We start from the raw sequence: 14,050 nt of genomic DNA, 5'->3' as shown, positions 1-14,050 counted from the left end.
GTGATAGTGCCGATGTTTAGTATATGTGCCGACCTAAAATAGTATATTTTAAAAATTCAACTTGCGGTCAAGCTGCTCGACAACCCTGTCCGTGAAATGTCAAATGTACTTGTGAAAGTATTCATTTTTTACTCTTAATTTAACTTTATTTGTTCAAATAAGTTGTTTGTTTCCCAAAAATAAAAACCAAAAAATTATTAAATTGAAACGGTGTTTGAGCCGTCTTAAAGCTTCAAACGTGTAACCATTTAAGCACTTTGTGAATAAAACGTAAGTCAAGAAATACGATTAAAACATTCGCCTCGCGACTGCAACTCAAAAAGTATCGCCTCATTTTTGATGCCCTTTGTTCCATGTTTCAATGTTTGCTTGCCACACACATGCAGGTGGAATTAAAAAAATAATGGACGTGGAAAAATCAAGTAGCAGCTCCTTCGAAGACCTTACCAATGCCGAGGACACAAAGGACATTCGAGCAGCGCAGGTCGCTGCAAGTGTAGCCGAAACATTGGCAGCTCAAGTTGACAATGATATCGATGACAATGCAAAGACGCAAACGGCCAATGATGAAGAGAGTGCTGGTGATGGGGAGGGGGGAGACAACGAAGAGGACGTGTGTGATATTTTGGGAAATAAGCAGCTGTTGAAGCGCATCATCAAGAAGGCACCATCGGGTGAAAAGCGTCCGAATCGCGGTGATTTGGTCACTATAACATTTACTGGCAAACTGGAAGATGGCACCGTTGTGGAGAAGGAGGAACGCTTCCAGTGCCACGTAGGCGACTACGAGGTGGTGCAGGGTTTGGACATGGTTCTGCCCATGATGCATGTGGGCGAACAGGCCGAGATTACAGTTGATCCACGTTTCGGCTATGGTACTCTGGGCCTTAAGAAGGAGAATTCAACGGAAGTGATTGTGGCACCAAATGCGCATGTAACTCAAAATAATTATTCGATTAATCTATCTTATACTCAGCTCACTCCCTGTTTCAGCTTATCTATGATGTAGAGCTCTTGGATGCGAAGTACGAAGACTTTGCGGATCTGAAGACATTTGAAGTGCTGCGCAAATATGGGTGAGTTCCATGTGAATCTTATCATTCCTGTTGACAAACTAATATGGCTTAAATTGTATTTACAGTGCTAGAAAAAAGGAGCGTGCAAATTACTTTTACAAGCGGGTGGAATACAATAATGCTATTCATCTGTACAGACGTGCTTTGGATTACTTGGACAATCGCGATGGTGACCCGGATGCAGAGTTTGGCAAAGAAGACTTGGAGGTAAATGAAGAAATATATCATAGCACTTGATGATTCTTACTAATTATAAATTACAGCTGTCGAATAGTGATTCGCAGAGTCTGTTGGAGGATCGATTGATTGTGTATAATAATCTGGCGATGGCTCAAATCAAAATTGGTGCATTCGATGCTGCACTGCAGTCCGTAGAGCATGTGCTGCGGTGTCAGCCGAACAATCCCAAGGCATTGTACCGCAAGGGCAGGGTGAGTATCGCACATAAACAAATAAAATTTCAATGGTTAATTACTTTTGTTATCGCTTTTAGGTGCTAGAGGGCAAGGCTGACACACAGGGCGCCATCAAGCTGTTGCAGAAGGTGGCCACTTTGGAGCCCGATAATCGTGCAGTTCAATCGGATTTGGCTCGTCTTTTTATTAAGGCACGTCGCGAGGAGCACAACGAGAAGGAAATGTATCAAAAAATGTTGGGACAGGCTAAGAAAATGGAGCAAACGACTGCTGTTAGGCAAAAGACTCCGCTGGTGGACAATTCCAAGGTAATGCAAACACTTTAGTAATCAAATTTTACAATAATTAATTGTAATATCTTTTTTATTGTAGCTAAAACTTCTGGGTTTCCTGATGGGTTCAATTTTAATTGGTGTTGCTGGTGTTGCTATTTATCGTTATAAGTACTGAGAATGAGGAAAGAACAAAACAAACATAACATAATTGTAATCTGAACTACTGAGTACTTTAAGCAATTGAAATGCATTTTTAAAAATGGTACACACATTCTTCATCATAAAGCGAAATTATTAATGTTGGAAACGATGCAATGATGGTTGCTTACTTGTTGTAATAACATAAACATTTGTTGTAAATCAATTACTATGCACACACTTTCAAAATAGTAATGTTAGATCAAATGCTATGGTTCTTATTTTCCGATAATTTTAATTATAAAATCCTAATTTTAATGATTTGCGAAATATACATATACCCAAGCCTTTTAAATCAAATTGTACCAATTGTGAGCTTATACAGCTTATTTCTTTTTTTTAAATTTACAACTATTTTATTAAATGGTTTTACATTTTTTAAAGGCAATTAGCCGCATAATAAAAATTAATGTATTATTAAATAAACTACACTCAATGATCGTAACATGGATGTGTGGTGAGGATCATAACAAAAATAAATTTATCTGCATACGATGTTTTCCTATCTATATTGAACACAACGCATTTAAAAAGAACTAGTTCATTATACGAGCTTTAATAGGTGAAAGCGTCTTTGATTCGTGACAGCCCTAGAAAAGCACTTACTACTAGTGCTGCCAACTTGTAGACTTCGGTTGTTGCTAAATGAAACTTGCTATGAAAAATAGCTTTCATGCTTACAAACAAAAAATATTCCCTCTTCTTAATATATATCCTATATATGTAAGAAATTATTATAACGTTAAAATTTGCAATAAGTGCAAAAGCTTCGCGTTGCATTACAAAAATATTTTTTAATATAGTTTCTAATTTTTCAATATAGCCAGATCTGAGCTGCAAATAGCTAAATTGTCAACACTAAATATGGCAAATTTTAGCACATTTCTTGTTTGCTGAATCATTTTCGTAGCGCTGCAATTTTCAATTGCTTCAAACCGACTCAGTCCAGCAAACAGTTAAGTTAATTTTCAGCAGTTAATAAGTTCTAACAGTGAAGTGATTATGCAAAAGTCACTGCTCTTGGTGGCCATCTGCCTGGCCTTGGCCTGGGCCGCATCATCGCATCCCCAGCAACAATTGCTGCGAGTTCCGCTAAGTAAGTTCCAATCGGCTCGCCGGCATTTCGCTGATGTCGGCACCGAGCTGCAGCAATTGCGCATCAAATATGGCGTCGTCGATGGCGTGTCACCGGAACCGTTATCCAACTATCTCGATGCCCAGTACTATGGCCCGATTTCCATTGGTTCGCCACCACAGAATTTCAAGGTGGTCTTTGACACAGGCTCCTCAAATTTGTGGGTGCCCTCGAAGAAATGCCATCTGACCAACATTGCTTGCCTCATGCACAACAAATACGATGCCACCAAGTCGTCGACGTACACCAAGAATGGCACTGAATTCGCCATTCACTACGGATCGGGCAGCTTGTCCGGTTACTTGTCGACTGATACTGTGAACATTGCCGGTCTCGATATTAAGCAGCAAACTTTCGCCGAGGCATTGAGCGAACCAGGTCTTGTCTTTGTGGCCGCTAAATTCGATGGCATCTTGGGTCTGGCGTACAGCTCCATTTCGGTGGATGGTGTCAAGCCGCCGTTCTATGAAATGTACGAGCAAGGTTTGATCTCGCAGCCCGTCTTCTCATTCTACTTGAATCGCGATCCCGCGGCACCGGAGGGTGGTGAGATCATATTTGGTGGCTCTGATCCCAATCATTATACCGGGGACTTCACATACTTGCCGGTCACTCGCAAAACCTATTGGCAAATCAAAATGGACTCGGCCCAGTTGAATGATAAGGCCTTCTGTCAAGGTGGCTGCCAGGTGATTGCCGACACTGGAACTTCGCTTATTGCTGCGCCAGTCGAGGAGGCCACGAGCATCAATCAGGCCATTGGTGGCACACCCATCATAGGCGGTCAGGTAAATAATATTTATTGAAATATAAAAAAATGTTCACTTAGTAATCACTTTCATTGTTTTTTGGTTTTTGCAGTATGTGGTGTCATGTGATCTCATTCCCAATTTGCCAGTGATCAAGTTTGTGTTTGCCGGCAAGACCTTTGAGCTGGAGGGCAAGGATTACATTCTTCGCGTCGCTCAAATGGGCAAAACCATTTGCCTCTCGGGCTTCATGGGCATGGACATTCCGGCACCAAATGGTCCGCTTTGGATTTTGGGCGATGTCTTTATTGGAAAGTACTACACTGAGTTCGACATGGGCAACGATCGTGTTGGATTCGCTAATGCTAAGTAAAGGCGTATTAACCAAAAACAATTAGACAGCTAATATTATTATATACAATGTGAACAATTTTTGCAATTCGACAGACTTTTTTTTCTCCTCTTGCAAATTGAGAATTAAATAAAAGCAATAATTATTGTAGACTACATATATTATGCTTTGTTATTGTTAGTCACGAACAATTTGCTTATCACGCGGACAGCTTTTTATTTTGCTTTTACTTTTTCAACTCCGATAAGGTCGCTGCTTTCTTTGTTTACCAATAATCAGCTCAACACAGAGGCCAAACTCAGTTCCAACTCGCATTGGCGTGTCCGGCAATCTGGAAATTGATAAACAAAACAAGTACAGTGCCCGCTCTATAAGGTGAACATTTGATTGTGTGAACTCTTCGAAAATAATTGTCTTCCACGGCAAAAAATGTGCTATTATTTACATATATGGAAGAAAATAAGATGAAACAAAAAGTATACCAAAAGTATTTTAAACGATCTTTTTACTTCTTTACTTTATCAAAATAAATACAAAAATTGTGAGTGATACATTTTTTTTTAGGTTTTTCCACATTGTTAAAATAATGGTATATAAGCAAGCATATAAAATGCACTTTAAACAAATTATATTTGTATAAAAATAACCGAAGTTTCAACATTGATACAATTCTTCTTACATATAGTATATAAATTTGTTCAAGACACCAACATTCCTGTTTTGTATTATTTTACATTATCGAGTTTGCACTGTATATGGTAAAATAAGCTTTGTTGATAGCAAAAAGACAGCTTTTAAAAATATATTATTATTTTATACACCAGACTACAAGGAATTGAATGCAAGCATTCAAAGCTTTTTCTAACAGATTTTACTAAAAAGTTGCAAATCAATGTTTAGTACACATAAGGGATTAGATTAGGAATACTATATTTGTATAATTGATACTGCCAGCGTTGCCATGAACAACCGAACAATTGTTTGCTCGTTTCGTATTTTTGCTATTTATGATTAATTGTGATTAGCTAAGCCAAAAACTAGGAGCAAAACATATAATAGGCCACTGGGTAAGGTCAATAACTTCCGCGTGTGGTCGATAGACGTCAGCACTCGCCTCTCTGATGATCCAATTCGATCAGGGTGAAAATGTACACACATAGCGATCTTTTAGGCGTCATTCTCCATCCAACATATGACGTTGCACAATTGAATTTATCAAGACGCACTTTGGACCCCTTTGGTTGACTGTGAATCACGCAGCCACAGAACATTCTTAATTGAGTGCTAACAAGTGCAAAAAATATCAACTAGACATAATTATAGATAAAGACAACATTTAATACTAGGCAAAAACAATATTAGTTAGCAGTGTGCTCTAAATATGGTGCTATAAATATATAGATAATTTAGAGGGCCGTTTAAAATTGGGGATTTTGCAAATCATTTTCGTTTGCCATCCGCCAGCTGAACCGTTGGAGTCACTGGCGTCTCCTCTTCGCTGCGATGCACTGTTGTCGTGGTCGTCGCACCTTCGGGTGCTTCGGCTTTAATCTCCACCGATTCCGCTGTATTCAAATTGGGCAACTCGTGCTCATCATCCGATTCGGTGGCTTCCCTTATAATGTGCACCGATGGTGATGATGATCTCGCTGGCTTGGGCGATGGCAGATGGCCGCCACTGAGTTTGTAGATATCACAGGTCTCGTTCACGTAGCGATTGAATACGTCCGGCTTATCGGCATACACATGATGCCCGGCACCGGTTACAATTTTGATATCGACCATATTTGTGTCACGCTGCGATTTGATCTTCTCGCCCGACGACGAATCAATCCAACTGCGTGATCCATAGATGAATGTGATGGGTATATCGCTGCGCACATCCTTGATGCGATGGATCATCGGATGCTTGGCCCAGCCAAACGATTGCATCATGCTGTGGAACGCAGATTCACCCGACGGCTGCTGGGCATTGCACTGATGAATATACTGTGGCAGCAGATTGATGTCCTCCTCAATGGTGCTCTGGAATTTACGCATTATGTCCGGCCGTGTCTTTTGCACCACCCACTGACCAAATGGACCAGCTGCACGCAATGCCCACAGCGGATTCAGCGGGGTTAGGACGCGTGCAATGGCACGCAGCCACAGGGGAATCTGTTTGGTGGTCTGTGAGTCGGGTGGCTTCTCTGGGAAGCCCCATGGATCGGCGAGTATCAGATGGCGCACACGTTCTGGATAACTGAGCGCATAGCTGGAGGCAATGAAACCGCCCATGGAATGGCCCAACAGTATCATATCATTGATGTTCATCTCGCGTCGCCATTCCTCCACAGATTTGACAAACTGTTTCTCGCACACCAGCGCATCCTTGCCAAAGGCAGGTCGCGAGCTGCGACCAAAGCCGAGCACATCCATGGCATGGACGGGACGGTCTTTGGCAAAGCTATCCAGATTCATCACCCACAGTGCCACGCCGGCGCCAAGGCCGTGCAGCAACACCAGTGGCACCTCCTTGGAGTCTGTGTTCATGCTCACCGTCCAGATTTTATCGGTATCGCCCACGGCTGGGCCGATGTCCACGAAGTAGCCGCGATACGGCAGCTTCAGATACGAAAGTATCTTTTTTTCGACGGCGCGCAGCATTGTTGGTGATGAGGATGTCCAGTTAAAAAGGCATTGCCAGAAACCGTTATTTTTCGGAAGCTGCAAATTGATTTAAAACTAATATTTAAAAAACGGGCCATGACATATAAACACATTGTTAAAAACTACATATTATTGTTTGCCACATATTTTCTGGGACTTCTATTTGAAACGAGCGCCAACTCTTTCGATATCGATAAGCGATAATAGTCGATCATTGTGAAAAAACGCCCTTTGCACCTCTTGTAAACCAAGCAAGTAATTGATCTATTTTGTTTACAAATATTTTTGTTGTACTCAAGTGTAACAAACAAACCCCGGAAGTGTCTCCGGGCTGGGCGGAGATTATCTAATGAAAAGCGATCTAGCGAAACTGCGCAATAGCAAAATCATCATTATGTCGCAGAGCACAACAACAACAACAACTTTTGTATTACTATTTTGCGCAAATCAAAAAAAAAGAAAAGGGTTAAGGAATCATCTTCGAAATGCTTACCTCAACAATGTCCATGCTCTGTGGCTCGACAGTAGCAGCAGCGTTTACAACGCCATCAGCGTTTGGCAATGTCAATGTGCCGCTCATTTAGTTAATGTTTTTCTTCGCTTTATAATTTTTGTTGTTTTTTTTGGTTGCTTGCCAAGAGAGTGAGTGATATTTCGTAGAGAATTTCTAGAACGTTTGCACCATTTGCGCGAATTTCGTCAGACTCGCATAGGCTTGAATACCCCTTTCGATTCGTGTCGAGTTGTGATGACTATGAGTTTTTTGTTATAAGACTGGACAACCGAAGCAGCAGCAATAGTTTGAGTGCCTTCTGTCTATTGTGTGTTATCGTTTCTAATGGTGAAACAGTGTATTGTTGTCATTATATTTATAAGCAGTGGCTGGCAGCATAGAGCAACAGCTGTTTGACCCTCTCGCAGCCCTGCCATGGAGTGTTGCCAACCATTTGAGGAATAAAAAAGCTAGTTTGCTTAAAAAAAAAGCCAAAACAATAAAAGCAGAGTAGAAAAATACTTTATGCTTACTATTATTCATAAATTATGTGAGTCATTAGTTGCATTTTTTATTCCTCACATTATTTATGTTAATATTTAATAAAGAAAAGTTTTTGATCTTTGACTTTTAAAAGTCAAGTCGTCTTGAAAAGGCTGACCTAGCATCACTACTGCCATATGTTTGAGTTTTTGGTATTATTGTAAACAAATTTCTGTAAACAAACAAAAGGCAGACACACCTTTCTAAATATACCAAACGGAGATACTGGTTGAAAGCGCAACAATTTTGAATTCAAAAGTGAATTAAATTCAAAATAAAATTTATTGTTTTTTACATAGTTAAATATTTTTAATACTTTGCTGCTTATAGAATATCATGCTGTGCGCACACCAAATACCTGCAATGTGTTTAGTATATTTAAATTGCGGCCATCCTAAAAATACCAACCATGTGAACTTGCCGGGGAACATTGGACCTGCACCTCCCTCCTTCTCAATCGTTCTTTTTGGCACGCGACATGGATGGCATTAACAAGTACAATGAATTTGTGGCTCTGCACAAGCCACAACTGGAATCATCGGCGGTGCCAGTGCATCTCTGGCCAGCGCTTTATCGCAAATTGAGCACGGATTGCTTTGATGCCGGTGAGGCGCTGCAACTGCTGTTAATCGATTACGACGATGAAGACGAAGAGGCGCAAACTGATCCCGATGATGACAGCAGTGCGCGGCCTGTGTTTGCACTGGAAGTGGCACGGGAGCAAGGCATCAAGGCAAGTGATCCACAGGCTATTTATTTAATAGATCATGCCTGGACATTTCGCCTGAATAACGCACGACAGCAGCTAGAGCAATATCCGCAGCTGGCGGATCGTTTGTCCGCCATCACCGGCGTGGATCTGGAGCATGAGCAGCGCATTGACAAGATACTGCGACGCCTGTGGAAGTATTGTCATGCCTACTCGTTGTCCAGTGATGGCCTTTCTGATGAGGAGCGTATGCCCATCTGGTATGTGATGGATGAAGTTGGTTCCGCGGTCAATCATTCGGATACACCCAGCTTCCGCTTAGTGCCACTGCTGCATCTGAGCACACAGACAACGTACAGCTTGTTGTTTCCCATACGCGATTGCGAGCAAGGCAGTGCAGTGACACGCGACTTTGTGGAATATGTGTCCAAGGATGCGCCACAGCGTTCGGCGCTATTGCTCCCCTGGAGCGAGACTGATCTGAGCACCGAGAGCTTTTTGCAAGTGGAACCTAGTGCTGATTACTTTGCCAGCGGTCACATTCCCGAAACGTATCCAACGGCAGATCAACCAACAGTTGAGGAGACTCCTGTTCGATGTGATCCTCTCAAGGTGTATGCCGAGTACGATGTCGTGTGTGCACATCTAACAGCACCCGAATTTGTGCTCGTCGAAAACAAGGAGGAGGCGGATGTGCTGTGGCTCACCACACACTACAAGAACTTTGCGGAACTCGCCGTGGAGACGCCACACAAATTCATCAATCAGTTCCCCTTCGAGTATGTCATCACTATCAAAGATCTGCTGAGCATTGTGGGTCGTCGTGCAGCGCCCGAACATCACAATGCCGCAACGTTGGAAACGTATCCGGCCTGGTTGCCCACCACTTACAATCTGTCGACGGAGCTGCGTCAATTTGTCGCCTATTATCAACAGCGTGCCGCCAAGGGATTGGACAATCATTGGATCATCAAACCCTGGAACTTGGCACGCGGTCTAGACACACACATCACAGACAACATCAAGCAAATTGTTCGCTTGCCCGCAACGGGACCCAAGATTGCCCAAAAGTACATCGAACGTCCGGTGTTGTTTCATCGTGATGAACTTAAGGCTCAGGTGAAGTTCGATGTGCGCTATGTGATCCTCTTGAAGAGTGTGAAGCCACTCCAGGCGTATGTTCATCGCAAGTTCTTCCTGCGCTTTGCCAATCGTCCATATTCGCTGGATCACTTTGATGACTATGAGAAGCATTACACGGTGATGAATTATCAGGAGCAGGCGCAATTGCATCACATCAAGTGCGATGACTTCCTAGAGCTATGGCAACAGCAGTATCCCAAACACAGTTGGTCTGCTGTCGAGCAGCAAATCTGCAGCATGCTTTACGAGGTGTTGCAGTGTGCCAGCAAAGCGGAGCCTCCTTGTGGCCTGGCACCTTGTGCCCAATCTCGTGCACTTTACGCCGCAGACATTATGCTGGACTGGACGGGCGAGGAGAAGCAGAAGAGGATGCAGCCAAAGCTGTTGGAGATTAACTGGACACCGGATTGCAAGCGTGCTTGTGACTATTATCCAGAGTTCTTTAACGACATCTTCAAGCTGCTCTTCCTTGGCGAACAGAACAGCGAGAGCTTCCGTCTGCTGACCGCAGATGGACAATAAATAATTGACTTAACCATCACAGAACACATCACATACGTATTTTAAATGTTACAAGTTTCATTCACATACATCATTAAAAATTCGTTTATCGTTTATGCTTAACAATTACAAAGTGTATTTTATTTCTTGTCGGTAATCTTAGTCATTTACAACTTAATTATCGCGCATTTGTACAATATACAAAGAATACTCGGGTAAGTATTGTATATTTCTAGGCATATCAATATATATATATATATATTTAAAGTTGGGAACTATTCATGTACATACAATATGCTCTTAAATAGATGTGAGTCGCCAAATTGCTTACATTCTCTATAACTCTATCATAGCTTGATAAGGAAAAAGAAATCTATATGAATTGTTTGTTTTTTATATAGCAGCTCAATAGCTCTGTGGATGATAATGATAGATCCGAATTGTTTTGGGGTGTTTTGTGTAAAAAGTGAGCTTAAATTTAGTGTGTAATAATGTTTTACAATTCGTAATTGTAATGGCACTTCAAAAATAATAAATGATAATGAAAAATGTGAAAGTTGATACTTCAATAGTCCAGTTCGAATTACGTTTAAGGCAATTTCAAAGGCACAAAACTAAATTCACTTCTCTGTCTCTGGTTGTGTGTGGTGTGTGTATGTAATGAAATTACAGACTAATGAAAAGAACAAAAAAATTAATAATAATAAGTTGAATTGATGGAAACTTAAATGCTAACAAAATGAACCTCAACTAATGTCACTTAAATCTAATTAATATTAACTTAGGCTGTCAACTACAACTAAAAGCTACTAAACGCATACCTCATCGAAGTCTAAACGTATTTTCTCATCAGCGGAAGCTAATTTATGTATAGTCTTTTTAATACGCAACGCCGGCAAACGCACATTGGGATTCTGATGCCAGCACTCCTTCATCAGCTTGGACATGCCAGCGAGTAGCTAACGAATGAATAGAAAGCAAAACGTAAGTCTCTCTCAATTTGAACGATCTTTGAATCGAAACTCACCGAGTCTGAGCTCCAGCGATTGGGTATCGATGGACGATAGTTGTCAATGCAGACAACTTTGCGCATATCCTCAAAGCTGGGATCCATGGGCACCACATCGTAAAATGGCACCTTGTATTCCTCAGCAATGCCACAAGAAATGGTGCGACGACACACCTCCCATAGCACCAGTCCAAATGCATAGATGTCCGTGCGACGCAAGGCCTCAAAACACTCCAGATCAATACTGCAATCAATACATTTCAGATTATGGCAATTGCTTCAAAAATTCCATTCTCTCCCCACTTACCTCTCATCTAAGACTTCCGGTGCCATGTAGCGTTTCGTGCCCACTTTCGGATTGTTGCCCATGTCGAGGCGTCCAGTAACATGCGAGTGTGTAACGGCCAAACCAAAATCAGCAATAACACAAGTGCCATTTGATGTAACCAATATGTTCTTCGACTTCAAGTCGCGATGTGCCATTGCAGGCTTGCCCTCCGTGCCAAAGATTTCCGTGTGCAGATGTACCAAGCCATTGGCGATCGATAAACAAATCCAGATCATGTCATTGTGACTGAGAGCATTGCGATTCAAGTGATCAAACAACGAGCCGAGGGGATAGTAGTGTGTCATAAGCCAAAGCTGTGTGCAAGAGTTGCGCGACGTCATGTCGGAGCCAATAAAGCCAAGAATATTCTCATGGCGCAGCAGAACAGTACTAAAAACATACAAAAATTGATTAAACAAAGATTATAGAAGGTCAAATAAAAGTGTTACCTGTATATCTCAGTTTCACGTTTCCACGACTCTTCGTCGCGACTGAAGAATATCTTGACGGCAATGCTCTCGCCATGCCAGTGACCACGCCACACCTCGCCGTATTTGCCGCGCCCAATGCACTCGATAAGCGTCACCTGTTTGGCCAATGTGCGTTGTACCAAAAGCGGCAAGCCGCTGCCCGAACCCGAGGTAACTGAATGCTGCAAGTATTCGCGGAGTGTGCTATCTCCTGCACTAGTGGCACGCAATAGGCCATCGTTGACCACATAGGATTCGGGATCTTGTTTGGTGCGAGTTGCCGCCAGCCGCTTGCGATGACTGCGACGCATAAAGAAGACGGCTACAAAGCCGACAAGCGTTATCACCAAAAATGGTCCCAAAATCGCTGCTGTCATTTTGCTAATGTTGCTGCTATCAGCGGTAATCACGGTCACGTCGCCACTTTCGCTGACGAACGGCGGCAATTTGGGAAAATCGCCACCGTTGCAATAATCGCTGGCACAGCAGGCGACATTGATGAATTTCTCAGTGTTGAGCGCATTTTGATTGCAAATCAACTGCACTTGATCCGGCGACGTGGTGCAACCTCGTGACACTTGCTCCTTGCCAACGGCGTCACGTGTGCGTGATTTCCAACACTGGGTGCAAAAATGGGGAATACACGGAATTAGCAAATGCATTACAATAGTGGAGAATTTATCGCTTACCTGTATGGCATTCTGGCATGTGTGGGCGTGTTCATTGCGATCGAGACAAGGCGGCTCACAGGCATAACACTTTAATCTGTGCATACAACAAGATAATATTTAATATGTGTATATATGATTCATAAAATAAATATCTATAAATAAATAATACATAAGTATTGTAATGGTCTAGACTCTACACTACATTGTAGAGTTAATGGAGATATGACTGTCAGTGTTACCTTCTCTTCATGCGTCGCTTACTCTTAACATGCCTCCTAAGTGCAAGTGCAGCGTGTAAAGTGTGGGAGGGAGCAAGTAGTAGTAAACAGTTAGCGGGTTTAAGGGGGTGGTAGCGATAAGTGCTCGCTGCAATATCGATTCTATTACTTATCGATAAACACACATGCACTCATGTAACAACTTTATGTAAACACATTGCATCGATATTGCAGCGATTAAACGCAATAGGAAAATAATTACTATTCATATTTCAATGCTAATGCTCGTGATCGATAAGATCTTCAATAAAATGTATACAATTAGTTAACAATTAATTACCTGGGATGTGTTAGCACAGAGTTTTGCGGTATTGCTGGCATCGCTTTTCCATTTATATTTGGTGGCAATTCCATGTCTACTTCCTGTTGATCATCATGTAACAGTCCACTGATTTCAGCTAAAAGAGCAAACAGCAGCAGCAAAAAAAGGAAGTAAGTAGCAGTCACACATTTAAAACTGACAGAAATACACTCAACGCGCAGCACACGCAGCACATACACAAGAACCTTTTTGTGTATACACAAATAAAGCACATGTGTGTGTGTGCGTATACTGATTATAAGATGCACTTCTTTATGCTTCGGTCGCTCACATAGGCATTGGTAGTGTGTTTATATAATCAAAATATGCGAGTTAACTCGCTGTTTTCACAATTGTTAATTGCCTAATAAGCAGTTTTGTCACAATTTTCACATCGTACGCGGCGCAATTGCTCAGAACAGTAGCATATGAAAACAAATTGTGGGCCTCAAACGCACACAAACAAACACAGTAAGAGGCATTAGCATCTTTTTCAGCCTAATTTGCCGCACTGGAAACTGTTCATGCTTTTGCCAAAATGCATTCTAATGATTGATGGATATTGTGTTGCACTTGTAAATACACGGTAACGCACCTTTTGCATTTTTATACAGAAAAAATGACAACAGAAAAACTAAAAATAAATTGGACTCCATTGATTGTAGAGTTGTATCAATTAGAGGTGGAGAAACATTGATGGCACTATCGGTGAAACGATGTTTTCAAAACGTTTTAAAACATCGATTTCTTATGG

At 41.8% G+C, this 14,050-nt stretch overlaps 5 protein-coding genes across 6 annotated transcripts; 3 read left to right on the top strand and 2 right to left on the bottom strand.

Annotated features, from left to right (window-relative positions):
• The first annotated feature begins 105 nt into the window (after nt 1–105).
• LOC133844164 (peptidyl-prolyl cis-trans isomerase FKBP8) lies at nt 106–2,445 on the top strand. Its single transcript, XM_062278042.1, has 7 exons — nt 106–270; nt 387–934; nt 994–1,076; nt 1,142–1,283; nt 1,340–1,507; nt 1,570–1,800; nt 1,865–2,445. Exons 2-7 carry the CDS (start codon nt 404–406, stop codon nt 1,940–1,942), a joined length of 1,233 nt encoding a protein of 410 aa, XP_062134026.1. The 5' UTR covers nt 106–270; nt 387–403; the 3' UTR covers nt 1,943–2,445.
• A 438-nt stretch (nt 2,446–2,883) lies between these two features.
• LOC133844165 (lysosomal aspartic protease) lies at nt 2,884–4,358 on the top strand. The gene is made up of 2 exons (XM_062278043.1): nt 2,884–3,888; nt 3,962–4,358. The coding sequence occupies exons 1-2, from the start codon at nt 2,968–2,970 to the stop codon at nt 4,220–4,222; spliced, it is 1,182 nt and encodes a 393-aa protein (XP_062134027.1). The 5' UTR covers nt 2,884–2,967; the 3' UTR covers nt 4,223–4,358.
• Nucleotides 4,359–4,766: 408 nt separating this feature from the next.
• Nucleotides 4,767–7,742, bottom strand: LOC133844163 ((Lyso)-N-acylphosphatidylethanolamine lipase). Its single transcript, XM_062278040.1, has 2 exons — nt 7,344–7,742; nt 4,767–6,907 (listed from the first exon to the last, which is right to left on the bottom strand). Exons 1-2 carry the CDS (start codon nt 7,428–7,430, stop codon nt 5,642–5,644), a joined length of 1,353 nt encoding a protein of 450 aa, XP_062134024.1. The 5' UTR covers nt 7,431–7,742; the 3' UTR covers nt 4,767–5,641.
• A 282-nt stretch (nt 7,743–8,024) lies between these two features.
• On the top strand, nt 8,025–10,754 carry LOC133844159 (tubulin--tyrosine ligase-like protein 12). The gene has a single exon (XM_062278029.1). The coding sequence runs from the start codon at nt 8,365–8,367 to the stop codon at nt 10,258–10,260; it is 1,896 nt and encodes a 631-aa protein (XP_062134013.1). The 5' UTR covers nt 8,025–8,364; the 3' UTR covers nt 10,261–10,754.
• Nucleotides 10,345–14,000, bottom strand: LOC133844160 (activin receptor type-1). Of its 2 annotated transcripts, XM_062278030.1 has the most exons (8): nt 13,892–14,000; nt 13,276–13,393; nt 12,957–12,992; nt 12,736–12,811; nt 12,026–12,666; nt 11,556–11,966; nt 11,267–11,492; nt 10,345–11,198 (listed from the first exon to the last, which is right to left on the bottom strand). In XM_062278030.1, the coding sequence occupies exons 1-8, from the start codon at nt 13,950–13,952 to the stop codon at nt 11,049–11,051; spliced, it is 1,719 nt and encodes a 572-aa protein (XP_062134014.1). In that variant the 5' UTR covers nt 13,953–14,000; the 3' UTR covers nt 10,345–11,048. The 2 variants fall into 2 exon arrangements, with proteins under 2 accessions (XP_062134014.1, XP_062134015.1); XM_062278031.1 differs by lacking the exon at nt 12,957–12,992.
• Nucleotides 14,001–14,050: the final 50 nt, after the last annotated feature.

The sequence above is a fragment of the Drosophila sulfurigaster genome, chromosome 3, assembly GCF_023558435.1.
Source record: "Drosophila sulfurigaster albostrigata strain 15112-1811.04 chromosome 3, ASM2355843v2, whole genome shotgun sequence".
NCBI classification, from domain to species: Eukaryota; Metazoa; Arthropoda; class Insecta; order Diptera; family Drosophilidae; genus Drosophila; species Drosophila sulfurigaster.
Note: the sequence above shows the minus strand (reverse complement) of the source record. Positions and strands in the feature narration are given on the sequence as shown.